Source organism: Xenopus tropicalis, chromosome 5 (genome assembly GCF_000004195.4).
Source record: "Xenopus tropicalis strain Nigerian chromosome 5, UCB_Xtro_10.0, whole genome shotgun sequence".
Classification (NCBI taxonomy): Eukaryota; Metazoa; Chordata; class Amphibia; order Anura; family Pipidae; genus Xenopus; species Xenopus tropicalis.
In genome coordinates, this window is record NC_030681.2 from 62,894,428 (window position 1) to 62,920,912 (window position 26,485).

At 40.4% G+C, this 26,485-nt stretch overlaps 1 protein-coding gene across 4 annotated transcripts in view; it reads left to right on the top strand.

Moving 5' to 3' along the window:
• Window positions 1–15,613: 15,613 nt before the first annotated feature.
• Window positions 15,614–26,485, top strand: part of heca (hdc homolog, cell cycle regulator) — a 96,630-nt gene continuing 85,758 nt past the window's right edge. The window contains exon 1 of one of the 4 annotated variants that reach the window (XR_004222615.1): window positions 15,614–16,136. Coding sequence is in view for 3 of the 4 variants with exons in the window: in XM_012962553.3 (XP_012818007.1) it covers window positions 15,926–16,136 (211 nt within the window). In the remaining variant the exon portion in view is untranslated. 4 annotated transcript variants of the gene reach the window in all.

Here is a 26,485-nt window from a genome sequence, read left to right on the forward strand (position 1 = left end):
GCCATAATTGCTTTACAGATTTTTGTTAACATCTTTTAGACCTTGAAATGGAATGTGTTAAGTGAGAAGTAAAGCTGGCCATACACGCACCTTTATTACCCCGATGAATTTTCATAGGCGTTGATTGGACTGGTTAGGTCGGGTAATGATAAAATCTGTGCATGTATTGTTTATCTGGCGATATCCTTGGGGGACCTACAATGCATTTCCAGGAAGTCACTTTCATAGGATTGGTGTCTGCCAATTTTTTGTACGTTCAGTCTGAATTTTAGTTTTATATTGTTGCATTTAAACGTACAATCAATATCCGAATGTTTGGCAGAAGGAGAATACATCTAGGCCTGAGCAGTTATACAAGGTACGTGGAGATCGTTATAGAGCCAAAGGACAGAACTTATTAAATTTTATATTTAATATTACAAAGGTAAACAGTGCATTTTAAAAAGGTGTTACAAAAAGAGACATATACATACAAAACAGTAAATAAAATAAAAGGGAATAAAAACACAGAGAAACCCTAAGTATATTACCGAGTTATCTTTTGTGCCCTCCTGAGGTAAGAGTTTCGAAAATTGAGTCCACAATCCAACAGAACTGGGAACCTCAAAATATGAGCTAACTAGTACCTGGTCTGTGCCCCTTTTATCCCCCTGCTGGGGCCCCTCCCTCATTACCATATGCATGAGGAGGGAGTGCCCAGGAGCGTGTCACCTGACCTCCCCTGTAGAGAGCTGTACTTCTCATACCAGTTTTTGTCATATAATATTGGTACTTGCCAGTACCCAATATTATTATAAAAATAGGTGCTTGTTATAACCCATATGTGGGTGATCAAAATGATACCAAACATGAGGGGTGTCTCATGTCCCAGTCCCCCCGAAACTATCCCTCATAACTGGTGGGTATAGGAAGTCCCTGTTTGGTATCATTGGGAAGCATGGGGCCTTCTCATAAACCACACATGATTTATGAGGATGTGAACCCTAAAGCAAAGGAGATATGGATCCCTTTCCATAACCCCAGTCTGAGTGGCACTATCTACCAGGACCCTACTCTGAGTCCTAACCACCTGTCTCCCACACTCCTGCACTGATTCCTGAGATTGGACTATGCTGACCCCCACTCAAGACCTCATGCAGTTTAGGTACAGGATCAGGGATTCTGTGCCGGTTAGCCCTCACTACAGGTAAACTACCTGACTGTACCAGGGAGATTCCTAGGGGAAACCTGTCCTCCCCCTCTCCCTCCTTATCCCCACTTTGGGAGGGACACTGCTGGTTCAGGTAATGTTTGACACTCTCTCCTGTCTTCCAGCCCTCCCTCCCAGCTATCCCTCCATACCTTACCGGTGGCAGTTACTGATTGAGGTGAGTGGTCACACTCAAGCGCGGCTGGGCCTAGTGAGACCTGGTCATTGGGCACAAAAGCAGAGAGCATATTCCCGAAATCATTCCCAACAATACATCGACAGGAATCTCATTGGACACTCCCACTTCCCTTAGACCTCTCCCCACACCCCAATCCAAGTACACCTTGGCCACAGGCACCTTTGGGTGGTCCCCACCCACCCCCTTTACGGACAAAGTCTTCCCAGGAATAATGTCCCCAGTGCTGATAATCTCTGGACGCATCAGAGAAAAATTGGACCCTGAGTCTCTTAGGCCCTGAGTTACTTTGCCCCCCACAGTTACAGGCTGCATATGATGAGACAGCTTCTCCATCTTACCAGACACTAACATTACCACTGGCTGCACAGGTGGGGTTGGTCCTTCCTTAGTGGGCAGTCAGCCCTCACATTGCCCACCTGGTGGCAAGAAAAACATCGGGGGGCAGTTCCACGCTCTACATGGGCACTAGATACCCCAAACAATGATTTTTCACCAGGTTGGGCATGCTGTGCTGTACCCCCTGGGTGATGATCCTTCCTGCTTGGGGACCACTGTAGAAACAGTCCCTTCCGGTATGGCAACCTGTTGGCAGTATATGCTTCTGTGAGTTGTGCGGCCTGAACTGCTCTTTTGGGCTCCCGGTCTAGGACAAACTGCTGTACCTCCACTGGACAGCACTTTATTTGCTTTAGTAGCCACAGAATGACATTGCCAGGAATTAGACAACTTGTTATCTACAAAAACCCCTAGATCCTTCTACATTAAGGATTCCCCCAACAAACTACCATTCAGTAGATAGTTTGTGTTTATATTATTTCTACCAACGTGCATAACTTTGCACTTGTCCACATTGAACCTCATTTTCCAGTTTGCTGCCCAGTTTTCCAATTTTGTCAAATCGCTCTGCAAAGCGGCAGCATCCTGCATGGAACTTATAGTTTTGCACAATTTAGTGTCATCAGGAAAAATAGATACAGTACCAAGGACTGACCCCTGCGGTACTCCACTAACCACACTGGTCCAATTAGAAAATGTTCCATTTACCACCACTCTTTGTAATCTATCCTTCAGCCAGTTCTCTATCCAATTACAAATATTATGTTCTAGGCCAATATTCCTCAATTTGATCATTAACCTTCTGTGAGGTACAGTATCAAATGCTTTAGCAAAGTCCAAGTAGATGACATCAACTGCCATTCCAGCATCAAGGTTCCTGCTCACCTCCTCATAAAAGGCGACTAAATTAGTCTGGCAAGATCTGTTACGCATAAAACCATGCTGGCACAAACTTATAGTATTGTGAACTGCAGTGTATTCAAGTACCCTATCCCTTATTACCCCTTCCAAAATCTTTCCTACTACTGACGTCAGACTAACAGGCCTATAGTTTTCAGGCTGAGAACGGGATACCTTTTTAAATAACGGCACCACATTAGCAATTCGCCAGTCTCTCGGCATGCCAGACCTCAAGGAATCCTGAAAAATTAAGTGAAGAGGCTTGGCTATCACAGAGCTCAGCTCATTTAATACCCTGGGATGAATCCCATCTGGTCCTGGGCCTTTGTTTACCTTTACATGTTCAAGTCTCTTTTGAATTTCTTTTGAATTCTCTTTTGAATTTTGAGTGACCCATGCATCAGTAGCTAAATTACTAGAACTGGGCATATTAAAAGGGAAGCGAAAAATAAGAGTTCAAAATTTCTGCTTTTTCCCCATTCTCATCAACCAACTTACCCCCCCGTGATAATAAGGTTCCCAACCATTCTTGATTGATTTTTTTTCTATTCACATAATTAAAAAAAAAATGTGGATTCTTTTTACTCCTAGCTGCAATATCCCTTTCCATCTCTATTTTAGCTTGCCTGATAGCTTTTTTTGCATGCTTTATTTGCTTACTTGTACCTGATGAAAGTTTCTGCTGTCCAAGCTAACTTGAATGCTTCAACCCTTTCCCTGCGAAGAACCTAGGTACTACGTCCTTTTAAAAAAGGCAGTTTCCTGCCAACGCCGTAGTACCTACGTTCTTTTCTGTGATTGCCAAGCCTCTTCACACAGATGTGCCCCCAACCCCTTCGGCAACGAGCCGAGGGGGTTGGGGGGGATGGTCCTGCGATATTATTGTCGCAGGACCATCCTACAAGCAGCAGATGCGATCACATCGCATCTGCTGCTTGTACTGCTTCTTGCTTCCCCCCCCCCAGAGCCACCTCCCACCTACTTCCTCGATGACAGCAGGAAGGAAGAGCAGGGAACCGATCTGACCTTCAGGACAGGTAAGTGTGACTTTATTTTTATTTATACACACTTTTACACACACTTACATACATTTATATAAATTTATACACACATTTATACACACATACAACACAATTTAGCACAGGCTTGTTTTTGTTTTTTCCTACTTTGCACACGTATATACACTCATATACACAAACTCACAAAAACTTTAAAAAAAAAAAAAAAACATTTCAGTTCTTTTTTTAAATTTTATTTCCCCCAAAAACTATCTATTTTGACAGCGTGACTATTGGATCAGATATTCTAACCACTAATTACACTGTCATGTGTTTCATTGATTTACACAATTTTTGTGGTTTTATTGCATTTTTATCCCTATATTAGTATTCCTGATCTGTTTTTAGCATAGCTTTGCCATGTGTAACTTTGGTGTACAAAAATAACTTTACCTATTTTGAATTCATAAGAATGTGTACTTTCCAAAAATATATGGTTTTCTGGGGCTCCCTGTATAGTTAGAGGGGGGTTACTGCACATAATACTCTGACAGGGGGCTCTGTGTGCAAAAGCTGAGTTGGCAGGCGAGAAATCTTTATGCGCTATTTTCATTTTGGGGTCAGTACACACCAGAGACTTTGGTATATCTATGCATATTGGGCATCAAACTGTTCAGTAGGCCTCTGGTGTTCCTATTTGGGGTGACTTGCCTTTGTACGCAAGAAATTGTGTGAGATAAATGCGGAAAACTGCAACATTTTTATGCGATTTTCTGAAAAGTCATAAAAACCACTAACTTTAGGAAAACTTTGCAGATTGGTACTTTGGTGTAGAAAGGATTTTGGTTTTTAGGGGTCACCCTACATTTCTGCAGCTTCTACCACTCATAAAACTGCCGTGTGTTTATGAATTAGGTAAAGATAAGCCATGAAATTAATGTGCACAAGGTATATTTGGGGGTCTCTAAGTGCCATGTGCTTTGATAAACCTATGTACAGTGGGCATCAAACTGTTCAGTAGACCTCTGGGGTTCATATTGAGGGAGGTTTGTCTTGGTACCTAATGACCTGTAGAAAATAAGATGCTGCATAGTGGAAGTTTTGAGGTGATTTTTGGAAATGCCATAAAAATCATCAAACTTAGGAAAGCTTTATGGCTTGGTACTTTGGAGTAGAAAGACATGGGTACCCATTTTAGATTCGGGGGAATGTGTACTTTCCAAAAATATGACTTTCTGGGGTGAATGTACTTTTTACTAGCATTATCCCACATATAATGATGTAAATGTGTTGATTTTGCAGAAGCTGAAATGATAGATCATATGGGGGTATGTTCACATTGGGGCCCCATATGTTAGGTAAACCTATACATATTGGGCATCAAACTGTTCAGTGGGCCCCTGGCGTTCATATTTAGGGTGTTTTATCTTGGTACCTAATGCTATGTGGGAGATAAGATGCTGGAAACTGGAAGCTTTGAGTGGATTTTTGGAAATGTTATTAAAATTGCCAACTTTAGGAAAGCTTTGTGGCTTGGTACTTTGGAGTAGAAAGACATGGGTACCCATTTTAGATTTGGGGAATGTGTACTTTCCAAAAATATATGGCTTTCTGGGGTGAATTTACTTTTTCTTTTCAATAGTTTTTATTGAAGTTTTTCATTTTTTTTTAAAACGTATACAAAAAAAAAAAAAAGAAAGAACAATGTTAATCACATTTAACATCCCACCTTCATAACATTATTAACAATATATTACAAGTTCACATTTACCATGTATTTTTATTTCTCTTGTTCCATATTTTTCCTATGTAATCTTTTCAATTATCCATTGATATATGTAGTCTAAGTAAGTGAGATTATAGAAAACAAAAAGAAGGGAAGGGAAAGGGCAAGAAAAGGTAGGGATGAGTGGCAGGGAATTTAAGATGGAAAAGTTTATAACTGGGAAAGAGAGTGGAGGGAGAAGTAAAAACAGGGGAAAAAAAGAAAAAAACAAGATTAAGTTTGCTGCCTTGCCGTTGCTTTAGCTTGTGTCCTATACACTTTGTCCATCTAATATATTTAACAAAACTCATTTTGTTAGATATGTTTTAATAGGTTAACGCTGAATTACCGAACCCATTTGGGTATCTATATTTAATCCATGGGTCCCATGCCTTTACAAATTGTTTCTGTCTGTCTAATAATATGCTAGTTAGTTTTTCCATGGTTAGAACTATATCTATTCTTGCCTTTACTTCTGGGAAGGATAAATGGGGGGATAACCAAGCTTTTGCTATAACTTGTTTTGTTGCTGTAAATATATGCCTAATTAAAATACTTTGTTCTCTGGAAACTGTGCCTATTGTCTTATTCAGGAGAGCCTCCTCGGGTCTTTTAGGTATGTTGACTTGTAATACCGTATATATCAAATGGTAGACCCTGATCCATAAGCGCTGCGCTATACCACAGTGCCAAAATATATGCGCCATCGTTCCTGGGTTATTACACCCCCTATAACAGTTCGGGTTTGCACCAGAAATCCATTTTGCATTCCGACTTGGGACAAAGTACCATCTACTCAACACTTTGTATGTTGTTTCTTGTGCTAAGACATTTATAGAGCTATGCATAGTGTTTTCAATGATTTCTTGCCATTCTTGTTCATTCTTGTAAGTGACAACTCTGTGTTCCAGTTCTTCACATACTTTAAGGAGCTCACCGGTTGGGTGTTAGTACTTTGTATAAAAAACTAAGTGACCCTTTCATAAGGGGTCGGTGTAAACACATTGCTTCCAGAAAAGTATGTGTCGTAAAGGAAAACTTCTTTTGTAAAGACACTAAAAAATGTTTTATTTGTGCATATCTATATAATTCTCGGTCGGATATACAATATCTATCTTGTAATACCGTCCAACTGATAACTTTATTATGCAATATATAATGGTGGATATGGGTAAGTCCTTTATCTATCCACCACTAGACCCGGTAAAAAATCCTGATTTTGAAACAGAGGTGCTAGAGGGCGGTGTTTGGTTATCCAACCAGGCTTTGAGCAAATTATACGCCATATGGCTAAAGTATGCTGTATTGTAGGAAAAATGTTATATTGCAAAGATGCTTTATGGGTCCAGAGAAAATCCCCCAAATTTTCATTCTGACACATAGCTCGCTCAATTTCTACCCACTTCGGGGGGTTTACTTGAACAAACCAATTTAGCAGTTGTGTTACTTGTGCTGCAAAGTAGTATTCCTGAAAATTCGGAACACTCAATCCTCCCTGCGTTCTATGCCTATACATAACTTTACGAGCTATACGTGGGTGTTTATTACCCCATACAAATTGTAAACATGTCTTCTGCAGACTAATCAATTGCTCAGATATTGGAGATAGAGGCAAAGTACGGAATAAATATAAAATCCGTGGGAGAATACTCATTTTTATAATGTTAATTCTACCAAACCATGAAACCGTAAAATTTTTCCAGGAGTCTAAATCCTCCTTTAATTTCTTAATAAGAGCTTTATAGTTAAGATCGCTCAATGTGTTATATGAATCTGTAATACAAACCCCTAAATATTTAATAAAGGTATGGGACCATCGGAAGTCAGAGTTAAGTTCCAATAATTTTATCATATGTGATTCCATATTTAATGGCAACGCTTCAGTTTTAGCAACATTTATCTTTAAGCCCGAGAGCTTACTAAATTTATCTAAAACATTAAACAGATTCGGTAAAGAGATCAATGGTCTGGAAAGAGTAAGTAATAAATCATCAGCGTATAAACTACATTTATATTCTCGATCCGCTATTTCTATACCTTTAATAGCCACATTATTGCGTATTAACAAGGCTAAGAATTCCATCGTTAAAACAAAAAGGGTTGGCGAGAGAGGGCACCCTTGTCTTGTGCCCCTTTCTATAATGATAGGATTTGAAAGTATTCCGTTATATTTTACTTGTGCTTTTGGAAAATTATAAAGTGCCTGTATATGGAATAGAAAGCTTAAAGGAAACTTATATTTAGTTAGAGCATACTTAAGAAAGTCCCACGATATCGAGTCAAATGCTTTTTGTATATCCAAAGAGATGAGTGCTGCCGGTATACCTTTTGCCTTAGTCCATGCTATTATGTCAATGACTCTGCGAATGTTGTCAGTGGGTTGCCTAAAGGGTACAAAACCTGCTTGTCTCGGTTAAGTAAAGTTGTAAGGAATATATAAAAATATTTTCCCTATAAGCTTCATGTCATGATTTAGGATAGTAAAAGGCCTATGATTTTCTACTAAGTTGTTATCCTTATTTGGTTTAGGGACGGCTGTGAGGAACGCTCTCAGAGAGTCTGGGGCATAATCATTCCCTTCACCTATAAAATTAAACAGCGCTACTAGATGTGGGACCAGGATTTTAGAGAAGTGTTTATAATATGGAGCAGTAAGACCGTCCGGGCCTGGCGCCTTATTTGATTTTAAAGACTTAATTGCCCACAGAACTTCGTCTAAAGTAATCGGTTGCTGCATTAAAGATATTTGCTCTGTATTTAGAACTGGGAGTGGTATATTCCGAAAAATATGTTCTGCTTTGTCTTTATTCATATTTCCTTGTCCTTTATATAACTGTAAGTAATATTCCCTGAATGTTTCCACAATTTTAAGTGGGTTGGCCGTAATCGCACCAGTTTTTGTACGTATACTACAAGTAGGGGGGAGTTTGTTTAAATGCCTCAGTTTATTAGCCAACATAGTATCTATTTTGTTAGCTTTTGCATAAAATCTTTGCTTCATCCATCTAATTTGTTTTTCTACATTTTCCATAAGATATAAATTTAGTTCTGTTTTTAGTTGTCTAAGTTGTTGGGATAGCCTGTTGGATGAGTTTTGCTCTATTTGAGTTGTTAAACCTTTGACTTTTTCTAGTTTTGCCTTTTTTTTAATAGAGCAAATTTTAATAATAATACCTCTAATATACGATTTATGTGCTTCCCAAATAATGGATTTTCTAAGATCAGGGGTATCATTATGCTGAAAATATGTTGTAAGTTCCCCTTCGATTTGCGTGCGAATTTGTGGGTTTGTTAAAATTGCTTCATTTAATCTCCATATAGAGGTATGCTTTGGTAACTCTAAATCCTTTAGAATTATCTTTACTGGGTTATGATCTGACCAAGAACACATCTGTATTTTTGCTGTGGAGACATTTGCTAATAAAAAGGGACTAAGAAGCACATAATCTATTCTGGAATATGTTCCATTTGGATTTGAATAAAAAGTGTAATCATTCTTGAAGGGGTTTCGCTCTCTACATGCATCAGTCAAGCCCATATTTTTTAATTTTGCTCCTACATATATTGAGAGGGTTTCTGAGTGTTTTTTACAGGGATTTTTAGGATCGTATCTATCTCTGTTTGCATTCAGCACTGCATTTAGATCCCCTCCTATCATTATTTGTCCTCTATTATGCTTAGATAACGAGGTAAAGAACCTGTCATAAAATGCTCATTGTTTATCATTAGGGCTATATACTGAGGCTAATGTAAAGAGCGTTTCCCCTATAGTACATACAACAATAATAAAATGGCCTTGTGGGTCAGGTACACATTTCAGCAATTTAAAAGGCACATTTTTGTTAATAAAAATACCGACACCCTTTTGTTTCTTATCTGCTGAGGCTAAAAACACATATGGAAATGATCGGTGGAAATAGTTAGGTATCGAGGTTTTGGAGAAATGAATTTCTTGCAGAAAGATGATTTGACTTCCCAGAGAGTTATAATAACGAAAAGCCATTGACCGTTTCTGAGTGCTGTTGAAGCCTTTTACGTTATGTGCTAAAAGCGTGATCATGATGCTGTAGGGGGGCTGTTCCTATAACTGTATTCCATTTGTACTTTACATGGATATCTCTGTTCGATGGACCGTTCTTGCTTATAAATCCGCTCAGCAATCAGTAGGCAGGCAAAATATATAAAACTTAATGAATGTTTGTAAATAAAAAGGGAAAACAAAAACACAAAACAGTATATAACAAAGAAAAATCTGAACTGGCTCATCAAGCCCGAAAACAATGGAATTTACCGTTCGGTACACTAGGGCCTTATTCAGGGACGAACTCCCTATAGGCTCTATAACAGATTTGAGGTGTTTTTTTGGGGCACATCCACCCTCCCGAGGATATTTTCACAGCATTATTTTGTTAGGCGAAGAGCTCAGAGCTCCCTAATAAAGTCATAATAAAGCCACAGTTTGTAGTCTATATACTCACGACGATCTCAATCCTGAAGATCTCTCCCATATAGTCGGCAGTGGACTCCGTGGAGACTGGTTAGCTGTTGGGGTAACATGAGACCTGGGGCTGCTTGTAGTGCTGCCGTCTGTGATGATCCGTAAAATGCGGAGCAGAGTCATCCCCTCATCCAGCGACTTGATCATATGCTGCCGGTTGTTGTAACTAAAAAGCAGCTTAAATGGAAAACCCCATCTGTACAATATTTTGTGTTGACGGAGAAGTTGTGTGATGGGCCGTAGCGCTCTCCACTGTATTGTCGTGCTAGCCAAATCCGAGAATACCTGGTAGGGGTGGGAGTTATATTGTAGATCTGCATTGCCCCTTGCTGCCACCATTACCGGCTCTTTTGTTGCATAATAATGGAACCTTAATATTATATCCCGTGGAGGTCCATTTTCTCTCCTGGGGCCTAATGATCGGTGTACTCTATCTAGGTCCATACGATCAGCAGACATTTCTGTAACCAAAGTTGCTAGCAAATTAGGAATTTCAATGTGCAGATCTTTAACAGTTTCGGGTAGGCCCCTAATACGTATGTTATTACGCCGTGACCTATTTTCCGAATCCTCTATGCGTTCCATTATGTCCTCTTGTTGGGCCATAAGATGTTGTATGTTAGTGTCATGCTCATTGATACGTATTATCGCTTCATCCAGTCTATTCTCTACCTCGTCAGTACGGCGCCCAAGATCTCGGATTTCCCGGGTAAGTTGCGAGGTGATGGAGGCCGACATTTCTTTAAGTTCTTTATGCAACATTACTTTGAACTTGTGCAGTAATGAGGCATCTGTAACGTGGTGACCCCGGTGTCGCTCCCGAGTATGTGCTTACCGGGCTATCTGGCGGGCCTATCTCTGACTGCGCAGGTGATTGAGGGCCCTCGTCCGCCATCTTGGGATCGCCCGCTGCTGAGCTTTGGGAGTCGAAAAAATCAGTTAACGGCTTTTGTAGTGCTTTCTTTTTCGCCTTTCCGGTTCTCGTCATGTCCACAAGGTATATGCTTTCAATAAATTGTAGAAAAACTATATCTAGTGGGAGCTCTAGGTGCTTTATCCTCGGGTCGGGCCGGAGCGATGTGGCAGTACGTCTGCTCACAAACGCATCACGTGACGTCCCCCCGTGAATTTACTTTTTACTAGCGTTATCCCACATATAATGATGTAAATGTTGATTTTGCAGAAGCTGAAATGACAGAAATCACAGTACATATGGTTGTATGTTCACATTGGGGCCCCTACATGCCACATACTTACGTAAACCTATACATATTGGGCATCAAACTGTTCAGTGTGAGGGTGTTTTATTTGGTTACTTTATGACCTTTAGGAGTTAAGATACTATAGACTGGAAGCTTTGAAGCGATTTTTAAAAATTTTTACAAATTTTGATAAAAACCAATAACTTTAGGAAAGCATTGCAACTTGATAGTTTGGAGTAGACAGACAGCTGTGCCTATTCTGGATTCCCCAGAATCTGTTCTTTCTAAAAATGTAAAATTTTCTGGGATAAACTTTCTGTTAGCGGAATTTTTGGCCTTAAAATCTAAAGTATGCAGCTTTCTGGAGCAGTGCTTTGGATATTTGGTAGTGTACTGCTGGAGGGTTTTGACCTATACAAGTGAGAAATCTCCATAAAACTATATATTTGGTATTGGCACGTTCAGGAGACATGGGACTTTCCAAATCAGGTGTATTTTCATGCATAAAATATTTTTTGTTTCTGGTATATGTGTTTATATTATGGAAAATATTTTTTTTTTCATTCTTTAGACATTTAAAAGCCTATATCTTGTTATAAAATTGGAATTACACAAAAATTCTACCATATTTTGAAAGCTTAGGTTGTCGTGAAAAAAAACGATATATTGTTTTCCTGGGTAAACTAAAAGTCCCCCCGAGGAAAGGCCCCTAAAGTGAAACAGTGCAAAATGTTCAAAAACTGTCTGGCAGTAGAAGTTCCGCTTTGTCCGCTGGAAGTGAAAGGGTTAAAAGCACGATTTTCTTACCAGCCTCGACACTAACACTTTTATTCAGCCATAAAGGTTTTGCTTTGCGATGCCTCTCCTTGCTTACAAGGGGGAATATACTGTTGTGTATACCTGCAAAGCAATGTTTTAAAGATGTTCCATTTTCCTTCTGTGTCTAACCCTATGAATAGCCTTTCCCAGTTGACACATTGCAGAGATGCCCTTATACTGGCAAAGTCTGCACGTCTAAAATCAAGCGTTTTAGTTAAACTTATAGAGCTGTCGCTGCAGCATTTACTCCAAGGAGACCATGTTGTGATCACTGTTCCCCAAATGCTCACCCACACAAATGTTAGAGATGAGTTCAGTGTTATTAGTTATTACCAGGTCCAAAATAGAGTCATTCCTAGTAGGTTCTTAAACCGCCTGAAATAAAAAGTTGTCATTTAGCACGTTTACAAACCTACTAGCTTTTTCTGACCCCATTACTCCAGTCAATGTCCCGATAATTAAAGTCCCCCATAATAACAACTTCACCCAGTTGTGAAGCCTCCTCCATTTGCAACAGTAGCTGGGTCTCATCCTCATCTATACGGGGGTGGTTTATAGCATACACCAATGATCATTTTCTTTGTGACCTTCTGCCCTACTGAAATTTCTACCCAAAGAGATTCAACGTTTTCATTGGTAATGTATGGCTTTAAATCTGACTTTACATAAAGACAAACCCATCCACCCTTTTTAATCTCTCTGTCCCTCCTAAAAAGTGTATAACCATTTAAATTCACGGCCCAGTCACATTTTTCGTCCCACCAGGTCTCAGTGATACCAATTAAATCATAATTTTCAATACATGCAATAGCCTTCAGCTCCCCTAATTTAAACGACAAGCTTCGCGCATTAGCCAGCATGCAGTGGAGATTATTACTTCTCCCTCTGATGTTTACATTAGCTAACGAAGCGTTAGAGCTAAGGTGAAAATTAGTCTGTTTCCCTTGTAACAATGGAATCTCCTTATCTGATAAACTATATGCCCTCCCACAACCCTTTGCTAGCCCCACTGCCCCGTCTACACTAGATTTCCCTTAAAACTCTAGCTCACCCCCCCTTGTCAAGTTTAAAAACTCCTTCAGCCTCTTAACCATTCTCTCCCCTAGCACAGCAGACCCCCTTCCATTGAGATGCAATCCGTCATGGCTGTATAGATTGTACCCCAAAGAAAAGTCATCCCAGTGCTCTAGGAACCCAAACCCTTCCTTCCTACACCAAGATTTTAGCCACACATTTAGCTCCCTAAGCTCCTGCTGTCTCCCTAAACTTGCACGTGGCACCGGCAAAATTTCCGAAAAAACGACATTGGAGGACCTTTCCTTAGAGCCTAGATCCCTGAACTCACTCTTTAAGGTCCTCCACCTACCGTTCATTTTGTTGTTAGTACCGATATGTACCAAGACAGCCGGGTCATGCCCAGCCCCTCCCAATAATTTGTCAACCCGATCAACCACATGCCGAACGCTGGCACCAGGAAGACAGCAAACTGTTCGGTTGAAGCGATCCGCTTGACAGATTACCCTGTCCACTTTCCTAATGATCGAATCCCCTATAACCACCATCTGTTTAGGCCTAGCTCTGCTCCCCTCCCCACCACTACTAGAGAAACTGGTCTCCCGGCTGTTAGAGAGATCAGCCTCATCTAGGACCGCCAGACCAGAGTTCACACTCCCATCTTCTTCACACAATCTTGCAAATCTGTTGGGATGCGCAAACCCTGGCGCAGCCTCCCTCTTCCTTTTCCCCCACACTAGATTGTCTAACTGTGACCCAGCTTACTGCCTTAACATCCTTTCACTGCACCCCTCCCCCCAAACTATTTGACCCCGCTAGATCTTGTTCAGTAAGCAAGAGACTTCTCTCAAGATTGTCAATCGAATGCAGTGTTGCAACTTGTTCCTCTAGGGCTCTAATGCGAGCCTCTAAAGTGGGAATTCGCTCACAACCACAACAGAGGTATGCACTTTGGAACTGTTGTTCCTCAACTGCATACATGTGGCAGGCTGTGCACTGTGTCAGACCTTCAATGTTGCTGGCACTCATTCTCCCAGTTACAGAAACAGAAACAGGTGAAAAGACTTGAAATAAATGTAAATATAGTACCTTGTTTTAACTCCTTTTGTTTGTAACTCATGTGTTTATAACTCCACTTACAGAGCCCCCCACTTAAAGAGCAATCACTTACAGAGCACCTACCACCAGAGCCAATTACCATTTTTTGTCTTGCTCCTACCGATTGCTTCTAAAACACTACAATGTATTGTGTTCCCCTGTATTACTAACTTTCTTAACAACCATATCTGTTGGATCCACTGCAATCTGGTTTCCGTCCTGGACACTCTACTGAACCTGCATTCTGCAGAGTTCAAATGATCTTTAGGTTGCCACAGCCGAAGGTCACCTCTTTATCCTTATTCTCCTTGACCTATCGGCTGCCTTTGATCTATCTGATATCGTGACTGAATAACTTTTGAAACCCACTTGTCCATAATAGAATGAGACCACACTACCTTGAATTGCACCACTCTGGTGCCCACACAAACCAGAGGGGCTCGCAAACCTGCATACTTCTGTCCCTTTATTTTGTCTTGACTCTTTTCTGGAACAATCAAAAAAGGCAGAAACCTTGCACTGCAATTTAATAGACAGAAAATACGACAGAGGAATCCTGTCTATATGTAAGGGTGCTCAGTGTAAAATTATATTCATCTAAGAGAAAGAAAAAAAAAGTACACCTTTAGATAGCACTCCTTAACTAGAACTATTCTTAAAGCTATAGATTACCACCTATAACTACTATTGCTGGGTACTACCTATATATCACTATACTATATATTAGTATTAATCCTAGTCTAGCTTCCTAGAACATAAATTGGGCCAGTTAGGATAAAAGCAATAATATGGTCTATTTTGGTTTCCTAAGCATAATTTATGCTGGAGTCACTGGATTCTTATGATATATCTGATTTAGAGAATTGTACTGTAGTAGATGACTTAGTATCTGAAGGGTGCAAAGTTGTATAGTTTGCGTTTTTTTTTTTTTTTTTTTTAAAGCTGACCTTCACAAGCAGGAGGGTGACCAATTCATGTTCTAGAAAGCTGGAGTAGGATTAATTCGAAAAAAAATAATATTTGAAAAAACAATCCTTTATCCTTGTAAGGCACGCTCTAGATCCAACTTACCATTTGCAGCCAAAATAAGACCGCTTGGACTCTTGACAAGCAGGGTGGGAGGAGGAGAAAGATATGTATTTCCTTTCCCTCCTACTAGGCAGGGGGTTAACCCCTTCAGTTACCTACTGCCAGGTGGAAGGAACAGGAAATAGCCAGCAGTACACAAAATGAAAACAAAATATACGGTTTTTATTTTCAGTTGAAATTACATTTACAAATAACTATAAATTAGCGTATACTGGATAGCTGCTTTAGTATAAATTTTATTTTGGAGACCACTTCTCCTTTTTATACAGTTATGAGGGCTGTTTAAATACATTTTAATTAGCATTCCCTGCAGCCCAAGAAGCAGCATTTTTCAGCGTAGCGATACTTTCTGCCTGCTTAACAAGCTGCTTCTCTCCGTTAGAAAGATCACTAAAAGAATCGGGGAAAAAGGGGGCGGCTCATTGCAAGCAGCCATCTCCAATACAGGAAAGGGACGATCTAACTGACGTTGCTGGGGGCGAGGTTAGAAACAAAAAACGACGGCTGGGGAAGTGTGTGGTTTGTGACGTCGAGACAGAGAAAATGTATAAAAACTGACAGGAGGGGTGGGACGGAGTCGCGGAAAGCAGAATCAAAACAAGGAGACACGCCTTCTAACCCTGGTTGGAAACACAACCGCCCTGAGTACCCCGAGCAAGGGCAGACAGCGTGATAAACACACCGCAGACTTAAACCTTTATCTGCTGCAAGGTCTGCTTCTTTGAAGCGCCCGTCAAGCTAAACATTTGCTGGCCAACTAACGTCTTTGTTCGACCACCATGCAGGCCACTGGATCTAGTAGCTAAAGTCGATGCGCCATGCCTAACGTCAAAACTAACAAGGGGAAGAAGAATAAAAGGGCTAACAGCAGTGGCGACGAACAGGAAAATGGAGCTCTTGCATGTGCAGGTGCTGCAGGAGGAGGTATGGTAGCAGCTAGTGGAGGAGCCGGGGCAGCAGCGGTGGTGAACGCAACGTCGGCTGCTTTTTCTCAGGCATCGACCGCGCCTTCATGTGACAGCAAGAATGGTAAGATCGCTCAGGATCCTTGTAGAAATTGGCGAGGCCTTTGCTAATGCAGCCATCAATTTGTCTTTCTGCTGCTGACTCAAAGTAGCCGTAGGTGTAGCAGCATTTAATTATTCCTAGGACACCGTACTCTTGGGCCAGTGCAGAATTTGAGAATTGCCCTAACCTTTAACGGACACGGCAGAGACCCTGTTTTGTGCACCTACCTCTCAACCCACATGCTACTCAACTTGCAATACACATGAGGTTGTATTTATTAACATTAGAGATAAACATCACTGGTGATGTTCCCCTTAGCAACCAATCGACAATTAGATTTGACTGGTCATCTGCAAGTTAGAAAACAAAAGCAAAGATCTTATTGGTTGCTATGGGCAACATCACCTGTGATGTTTTCCTCCAATGTTAAAAAAAAATACACCCCTTTGTTGACAAACTTGCTCTAACCTGATCTTTTGAAACACCTGAACTGATCCCAGGTGTTCCAAGGTAGCGTGGCTAGCCATTGACAGAACACACGTTGGATTCATTTGGGAGGTCTATTTGATTTTGCAGGTTAGTTTAGTTATAATGAATAACCTTGCAAACCGCATATTTTGCTAAGTGGAAATTGTTTATCATACCGTACATAGATATCAGCTATGTTTTTTTTACGTTTGTGTTTTACGTTTCTTACCTCACAGTAAGAAATAATTATGTTTACTACATGCCTGTCAAAGGAAACTAAATATACTAATCAGTACTTATCAAATAAAACATAGGTAATTTTTGGAAAAATATTTAAAAGTACTGTACTACTGAAAATTATTAACAGTTATTAACTATGCAAGAAGTGTGTATCCAAAAGTTAAAGAAGCCTTTGCTCCGGCTAATTCTGTGGACAGCCAAGAGCTGTTTGGGGATACAAGGATATGCCCATCAAGAGCTGGAGAGCAGGACAACCTCTCACCACTTGTGACAGAGAAGGTAACCTAATTATCTTTGAGAGGTGTCAGGTGTATTGGGAAGGAAAAAAAACATTATTTTTGGCTGTGTTATCCCAAAAAAAAACTCGCTGTGCCATCAGCAGCTTTAGTGAGTTCTGTTATACAAATGAACGGGCTGCTAACAGGAAAGAGAAAATGCTTAATAAAGATGGTGGTATTTACTTCCTACTATGTAGTGTTGATAAATTCTTAAGTTATGTGATAATATTTGTAATTCTTTATATGCAGAAGAATGCCTTCAATATTCAAATAAAGTCAGATGTTAGTTTTCAGCTGTCATGAAGATATGGAAATAATATCTAGGTTATGTGTGCACATTAAGGGTTGGGCTGTAACACACTGCATTATTTATTCACTTGGCAAATTTACCTGCATTCACCCTCTCCCTAGTTGCTGCTCATGAGATTTTCAGTACAGGTGATTTTCGTGAAGAAGTCTGAAACAAAAAAAACTATGTGTGCTTTAGGAGAGGCTATCATGTTAGTTATAGTCATAGTTTCAAATATTCTAAGTCAGGCTAAAAAAAGACAAGTTATGGGAACATGTAATAATTGGTACAAAGTTATTGGTTTTAATTATTTTTTTTAACCCGAAAGTCTGAAAGATCCTATTGGTTGCTGTTAGTTAGTAGATCTGCGTCAAATGTTTGCACCTCTTTTTACTGTACCTATTTTTCTTTCTCGAATGCTGTTTTATCTTTGATTGTTGCCAAGCCCCTGGAATATAGAATGTGAAGAAATGGGGAAATATTACAACTCTGCTGTCTTGTACCTCCTTGTGTCTTAAAGGGGACATATAGGATAAATGGGAAAACCCCTAATTTTGTAGGCAATTATGAATAATATAAGGTGCTGGTTTCACTTTGTGCTAAAAATTTATCCTATCTGTAAAAATGGCCCCTTTATTGGAGCTCCCTCTAGATCCTTTAACTTCTCTGTCCGAGTTTGAAATGGAGAGTGGGCATTTCTTAACGGTCCCTGCCAGACGCACAGTAGGAGGGGGGAGAGCCCTGCACTCATACAAGCAAAGACGGGCTTCAGTTCCCTATCAGGTCAGCCTAGCTGCTGATTGGTTCCTATCTTACAGTGCAGTGTACGGAGGGCCGCTGGCTCCCCTGCACATCCAGAGAATTCAGCCAGCAGGAAGTGGAACTGATGGGTGGGACTAGTGGAGTTTTGGTTCTCAATAAGTCTGAAATACAACATTTTTAAGCACATTCCTTCTATATCTAGAGGAGTATAATTCTCTGGTACATTCTAAATTTTTATAGGCTATGTCTCCTTTAACCACTGCTTTCTCCTAGACCAGTGCTTTCCAAGTGGCAGTCTTCTGGCAGTTGTATCAGTCCTGAAATTAACTGGCCCCCCTGCATTATTTACACCTCATATTCTGTCTGTAAACCCCTTGTATTGTTTACAACTCAGGCTCAGACTGTAGGCTCCCACATTGTTCACCTGTTCACACCTCAGACAGACTGTAGGAGCAGTGCCAGCATTGTGTTACTGTATGTACCACCTGCCCTGTGCTGCCTTTATATCCTATACTCTGTCTGCCCTATGCTGCCTGTGTGTGCCATACTCCGCCTGCCCTGTGCTGCCTGTGGGAGGTGAACCTGGCAGGGGTTTGTTCTGGGAGTTTGTTAGAATTTGGAGATAGTCATTATATTGCCCCTAAGGTGTGCAATTATGGGCTGGGGGTTGCTGTGCTATCCACAGGGGAAGCATATGGATTTAAGGATGGGGCTTAATTTGACATAATCAACTTCTTTTACATATGAATGAAGGGTGATATGCCAGCAGTAAGCACCAACCATTGTATGTATTAATGTAAAACGTTATAGATCGCTACAAGGATATGCAGTGTTGTATAGTCTAACAACATACAAAATTACACACAGGGAGGACAAACGTTAGAAGAAATACAATACATAAGTATAAATACACAGAGATTACGTTCCATATTGTATGAGACACAGTGGGAAGGAGCTCCCTTCCCCTTAGAGCTTGAAGTGTAAGTGGTCAGGTAAAATACAGGCACAAATTGGAAGGTAAGAGTGCACAAGGAATGGGCTTTTGCCCTTAATCGCAGCACTAGATTAAATAATGTTTTAGTGTTCCAGAAGTTTTTAGAGTGAGTGATTGTTCCCTACTAAGGAATTTATGGATAGAGTTCCAGAGGTAAGGTGCAGCGAGATAGAAAGAAAGAAAGGTTTAAGACAAGAGAACAGTGGGTGTGGATGGTGTAAAAAGACAGAGGCTCTGAGTGGAGTGGAGGAGACTACCAGGAAAGTACACAAAGACCAGCATACAAAATCCTTCTAACAGACCACCTTGCTAGAGAGATTAGTTGGGGCTGAACAGGTTCCCTCTTAGGAGAGCAGTAGGATCCTGGCAGCAGACTTTAAGATTGATTGCAGGGGAGAAAGGTGGGAGTCTGGGAGGCTGGTTAGTTGGAGATTGCAGTAATCTAAGCGGGAAGGGATAAGGTCATGGGTTAGTGTTTTGGCAGTAACTTGTGAAAGAAAGGGGCGGATCTTGGCAATATTGCGGAGGAAAAAGCGGCAGGTTTTGGCAGTCTTATTAGTATGGATAGAGAAGGAGAGGGACTGCTCAAAGATGACCCTAGCAAGAGCAACAGAGAATGAGCGGTTAGAAAGATGGGAAAGAACAGAATGGTCGACAGTATCAAAAGCAGAGGATAGGCCCAGATTAATGAGAATAGAGTATTTGGCCTTGACAGTCTGGAAATCGTTTGTAATTCTGCATAAGGCTGTCATAGTGGAGTGTGCAAGCCTAAACCAAACTGCATAGGGTCCAGCAAATAATGGTGCAGATGAAGTGACCCCAGAAAAGAAAAGACATTCCAGGAGTTTAGAGGCTAGGGGTAAGAGAGAAACTGGACAATAGTTAGACAGGATGGGTCCAGTGTAGCTTTTTTAAAAATGTGACACAGGCTTGTTTGAATAGAGAGGGGAACGTACCTGAAGTCCAAGAGGAATTGAATATATGAGGAAGAGCTGGAGAAAGGGCAGGGGCACCCATTTTAGTAGTGACGAGGGCATAGGATCCAGTGAGCAAGTTGGAGGCGGACAGGAACGGAGAAGCTGAGAAACGTCAGACTCTGTTAAAAGATAAAAGGAGCTGAATATGGAAAGGGGAGATTTAGGAAGGTAAGGTTGTTGGGGAAAATTGTTTGCGCATAGAATCAACTTTATTTTTTAAAAAGTCAGCAAAGTTTTGGGGGCTATGTTAGATGCAAGTGATTCATTAGGATGAAGGATGAAGAAGTGAGGTGAATATGGAAAATAAGCATTGTGGGTTGGATTTATTATTATTATTATTATTATTATTTACAAGCGTATTGCTTGCTTGGCCTGGGATAGGGCATCTTTAAGGAAGGCCATAAGAAATTTATAATGGAGGAAGTCTGCTTTTGCATGGCATTTCCCCCCAAAACACTCCACAGATTGTGCCCAGGAACACAGATATCATGTCTGAAAGTTAAGCCAGGATAGGGATTGTGGGAACGACTGTCGTGGCTACAGAGGGGCATGGGTGTTTATTGGGAATGATAAAACTGAGTTGTAGGTATTTACCAGTAAACCTGGATAAGAGGAAGCGCAGAAGGAGGAGAGGTTAGAAATGGGAGAGTCCAAGAGGGCAGTTATATCAACTGTTCTAGTGTTACTAATCAGGGTTATATGCTGAAGGCAGGAGTGTTTGTAGAAGGAGAAATATGCAAGATAAAACTGAAAGAGGAAAAATCTGTTAATTGCAGAAAGGTTTAGATTTTTTTGTACAGACCAGATCTAGGAAATGACCATCCTTATGGGTAGCTGTATTAGTTCACTGCTGGAGATCAAAGGAGGAAGGGTTATCTATATATGGCAATAGAAATCACCCAAAATAATTGCAGGAGTGTTGGAACATAGGAAAAAAGAGAGCAAGGATTCAAAGTTGGATAGGAATGTAACCAAGGATTTTGTAGAAGGGGGTCTGTAAAGAACTGCCACCTGCACAGAAAGGGTGGAACAGCTGAACTGCATGTACCTTAAAAGAAGGAAACATGAAAGTAGGAGTTATAGTGTTTAAAATGGCAATGAGGGGAGAGCGGAATGCCTACTCCTCCCCCATGGCCAGTAATGGGTGATGTATGAGAGATGTCCTAAGAGAGAGCAACCTTTAATAGCATTATCTTTCTGAGAGAGTCCGGTTTCTGTCAACGCAAACAGGTAAAAAAATTTGGAGCAGAACAGATCATGAATTTAAGCAGATTTGTTGGTAACAGAGCGGGTATTAAGAAGAGCACAAGAGAATGGGAGAAAAGAAGAGGAGAGAGTTGGAATTTGAATAAGGTTAGACAGGTTAGTAGTTTGTGAGGGTCTTACCAGAAGTGAAGCAATATGTGGGCAATGGCAGGGACCAGTATTCAGAGAGATATAATTTGCAGCAAGTAATAGCAGTATGGAGCGGGAGAGGAGGTGGGAAAATTGCTTGAATTTTTTATGCTTTTGCGAGGTAGAAGTTAGATTTTTCAAAAAGTTTATATGGATTATAAGAGCAGCAGTGTGTTGAATGGAGCAGAGCGGAAGATGTTACTACAGAGTGTGGACAGTCCGCTGGTGGGCAAAAGCTGCCTTTGGAAGCAAGATGATGAAAGATAACACAAACCAGGTCTGGTTTACATAGACTAAGGCTGCCAAATTTTCTGCTGTTGTTCCCTTGTTGCTCCTTTCGTGGGTATGGTCTTAAAGAAACAGTTCGGTATGAAAATGGGTAAAATGGTTAGACTGTGCAATATAGTTAGGCAAAAATATAATCTATAAAGGCTGGAGTAACCAGATGTCTAACCTATTTGCCATAAGAGAGAGAGGTCCCCACTGCTCCGTATGGGAGCCAAATTTAAACATTTTCTTGCGGCGGGGCGGCATGCCGCCCCTAAACTTCTGCCGCCCTAGGCCCGGGCCTTTGTGGCCAATCAGAAATGTTGGAGCCCCATAAAAGTTATTTTTCTGGGGTCCTCATGAACAAACAGTCATGGCCAAAATTGTTGGCACCCCAGAAATTTTTCCAGAAAATCAAGTATTTCTCACAGAAAAGTATTGCAGTAACACATGTTTTGCTATACACACGTTTTTTCCCTTTGTGTGCATTGGAACAGAACAAAAAAGGGAGGAAAAAAAGCAAATTGGACATAATGTCACACAAAACTCCAAAAATGGGCTGGACAGAGTTATTGGCACCCTTTCAAAATTGTGGATAAATAAGATTGTTTCAAACATGTGATGCTCCTTTAACCCTTTTACTTCCAGCTGTTTTGGTCAAAGCGGAACTTGTATTGCCAGACAGTTTTTGAACATTTTGCACTGTTTCACTTTAGGGGCCTTTCCTCGGGGGGACTTTTAGTTTACCCAGGAAAACAATATATCGTTTTTTTCAGAACAACCTAAGCTTTCAAAATATGGTAGAATTTTTGTGTAATTCCAATTCTGTAACAAGATATAGGCTTCTAAATGTCTAATAATGCAAAAAAAAATCAAATTTTCCATAATATAAACACACATACTAGAAACAAAAATTATTTTATGCACGAATATACAACTGATTTGGAAAGTCCCATGTCTCCTAAACATGCCAATACCAAATATATATAGTTTTATGGAGATTTCTCACTTGTATAGGTCAAAAACTCCCAGCAGTACACTACCAAATTTCCAAAGCACTGCTCCAGAAAGGAGGTTTATCCTAGAAAATTGTACATTTTTGGAAAGAACAGATTCTGGGGAATACAGAAAAGGCACAACTGTCTCTCTACTCCAAACTATCAAGTCGCAATTCTTTCCTAAAGTTATTGGTTTTTATCAAAATTTGTGATTTTTTTTTTTTTTAAATCGCTTCAAAGCTTTGAGTCTATAGTATCTTATCTCCTACAGGTCATAAAGTAACCAAATAAAACACCCTAAATATGAATGCCAGGGGTCCACTGAACAGTTTTATGCCCAATATGTATAGGTTTACCTAAGTATGTGGCATGTAGGGGCCCCAATATGAACATACCCCATATGTACTGTCATTTCTGTCATTTCAGCTCCTGCAAAATCAACACATTTACATCATTATATGTGGGATAAAGCCAGTAAAAAGTATGCTCACCCCAGAAAGTCATATATTTTTGGAAAGTACACATCCCCCCGAATCTAAAATGGGTACCCATGTCTTTCTACTCCAAAGTACCAAGCCGCACAGCCTAAATATGAACGCCAGGGGTTCACTGAACAGTTTAATGCCCAATATGTATAGGTTTACCTAAGTATGTGGCATGTAGGGGCCCCAATGGGAACATACCCCCATATGATCTATCATTTCAGCTCCTGCAAAATCAACACATTTACATCCTTTATGTGGGATAATGCTACAAAAAATGTATGCTCACCCCAGAAAGCCATATATTTTTGGAAAGTACACATCCCCCCGAATCTATGATGGGTAAACATTTCTTCTTGCTTCAAAGTACCAAGCCGTAAAGCTTTCCTAAGTTTGCAGATTTATATGACATTTCGAAAATCGCATAAAAATGTTGCAATTTGCCGCATTTATCTCTCACAATTTCTTGATAAAGATCAGGTAAAGACAAATCACCCCAAATAGGAACACCATAAGTCTACTGAACAGTTTGATGCCCAATATGCATAGATATACCAAAGTCTGCGGTATGTACTGAACCCAAAATGAAAATACCGCATAAGGATTTCTCGCCTGCCAGCTCAGCTTTTGCACACAGAGCCCCCTGTCAGTGTATTATGTGCCAAAACTTCCCCTAACTATATATTTTTGGAAAGTACACATTCTGATGAATTCAAAATAGGTAAAGTTATTTTTGTACACCAAAGTTACACCTTGCAAAGCTACCCTAAAAACAGATCAGGAACACTTATACATGGATAAAATGTGATAAAACCACAAAAATTGTGCAATTCAGTGAAACAACAAAATAAGTCACATGACTTGTAATTAGTGGTCAGAATATCTGATCCAATAGTCACGCTGTCAAAATAAACAGTTTTTAGGTAAAAGAAACCTAAAAACAAAGTGGTAAAATGAAAAAAACAAAACAAAACAAAAAAAAACCCAAAGTGTTTGTGTATACATGTGTAAAAGTTGTGTGATAGTGTGTAAGTGTGTATATGAGTGTAAATAAGTGTATAAAAGTGTGAAAAATGAAAAAAAACAAAAACAAAAAAAAATGCTAAAATGTGTGCTGTAAGTGTGTGTAAATGTATGTAAGTGTGTATAAATGTATGTAAGTGTGTGTGTAAGTGTGTAAATGAAAAAAATAAAAAGACTCCTTACCTGTCCTGAAGACCCGATCACCTCCTCCTCAGTGGGCCGGCCGGCAGGGGGGAAGTAGGAAGCAGCAGACGCGATGCGATCGTGTCTGCTGCTTCCTGGAGGGTCCTGCGAGCGATCGGCTCGCAGGACCCTCATGACAGCCCCCCTGGCACATTGCCCAGGGGGGCTATCATGGATAGAAGCTCTCTGCAGTGGCGGCACATGCCGCCGCTGCAGAGAGCAGCGCTTAAATGCCAACGACGTATGGGACACGACGTTGGCAGTTAAGCCCTTTTACTGCCACAATGTATCCCATACGTCGTTGGCAGTAAAAGAGTTAAACTCACCTGGGGCAAGTAACAGATGTGGGCAATATAAAAATCACACCTGAAAGCAAATAAAAAGAAGAGAACTTCACTTAGTCTTTGCATTGTGTGTCTGTGTGTGCCACACTAAGCATGGGCAACAGAAAGAGGAGAAGAGAACTGTCTGAGGACTTGAGAACCAAAATTGTGGAAAAATATCAACAATCTCAAGGTTACAAGTCCATCTCCAGAGATCTAGATTTGCCTTTGTCCACAGTGCGCAACATTATCAAGAAGTTTGTAACCCATGGCACTGTAGCAAATCTTCCTGGGCATGGACTGAAGAGAAAAATTGATGAAAGGTTGCAACGTAGGATAGTCCGGATGGTGGATAAGCAGCCCCAAACAAATTCCAAAGAAATTCAAGCTGTCCTGCAGGCTCAGGGAGCATCAGTGTCAGCGCCAACTATCCGTTGACATTGAAATGAAATGAAACGCTATGACAGGAGATCCAGGAGGACCCCACTGCTGACACAGAGACATAAAAAAGCAAGACTACAGTTTGCCAAAATGTACTTGAGTAAGCCACAGTCCTTCTAGGAAAACATCTTGTGGACAGATGAGATGAAACCAAGATAGAGCTTTTTGGTAAAGCACATCATTCTACTGTTTACCGAAAACGGAATGAGGTCTACAAAGAAAAGAACACAGTACCTACAGTGAAATATGGTGGAGGTTCTATGATGTTTTGGGGTTGTTTTGCTGCCTCTGGCACTGAGTCCGAGATCTTGGGTCTTCCAGCAGGACAATGACCCCAAACATACGTCAAAAAGAACCCAGAAATGGATGGCAACAAAGCGCTGGAGAGTTCTGAAGTGGACTGCAAAGAGTTCAGATCTAAATCCCATTGAACATCTGTGGAGAGATCTTAAAATTGCTGTTGGGAAAAGGCGCCATTCCAATAAGAGACCTGGAGCAGTTTGCAAAGGAAGAGTGGTCCAAAATTCCCGGTGAGAGGTGTAAGAAGCTTATTGATGGTTATAGGAAGCGACCAATTTCAGTTATTTTTTCCAAAGGGTGTGCAACCAAATATTAAGTTAAGGGTGCCAATAATTTTGTCCAGCCCATTTTTGGAGTTTTGTGTGACATTATGTCTAATTTTCCTTCTTTTCCTCCCTTTTTTGTTCTGTTCCAATACACACAAAAGGAATAAACATGTGTATAGCAAAACATGTGTTACTGCAATACTTTTCTGTGAGAAATACTTGATTTTCTTGAAAATTTTCCGGGGTGCCAACAATTTTGGCCATGACTGTATATGTACATATATGTAAGATTTTTTGCCACACTCCTTGTTTGTGCAATTAGGTTTTGCTGGGAAAGAGACACAAACCCTCAAATCATTTTACTGAAAAGCAGGACTGTATTTATAGAGAAAACTAACTCTGCAACTGCTGGGGGACCAGGAATTATAGGGGGCACTTTGAGATCACTGCAGATGATAAGCATCTGCAATATATTTTTATGGAAAATATCTTGTTTCCAATTATCAGCTGTGGGGCCCAATAACTAGTCATTCTACTGCTGAAAAGTTAATGTAGGTAGTAGCTCATATAATTCAGTAAATGTATCCCAATACACAGTTGATACTACACCCTAACAATATAAATAGTTGAAATACTTAATCTACTTATAAGTCAGTCAGTTCATTGGTAGTCAGTAGAGTTTGC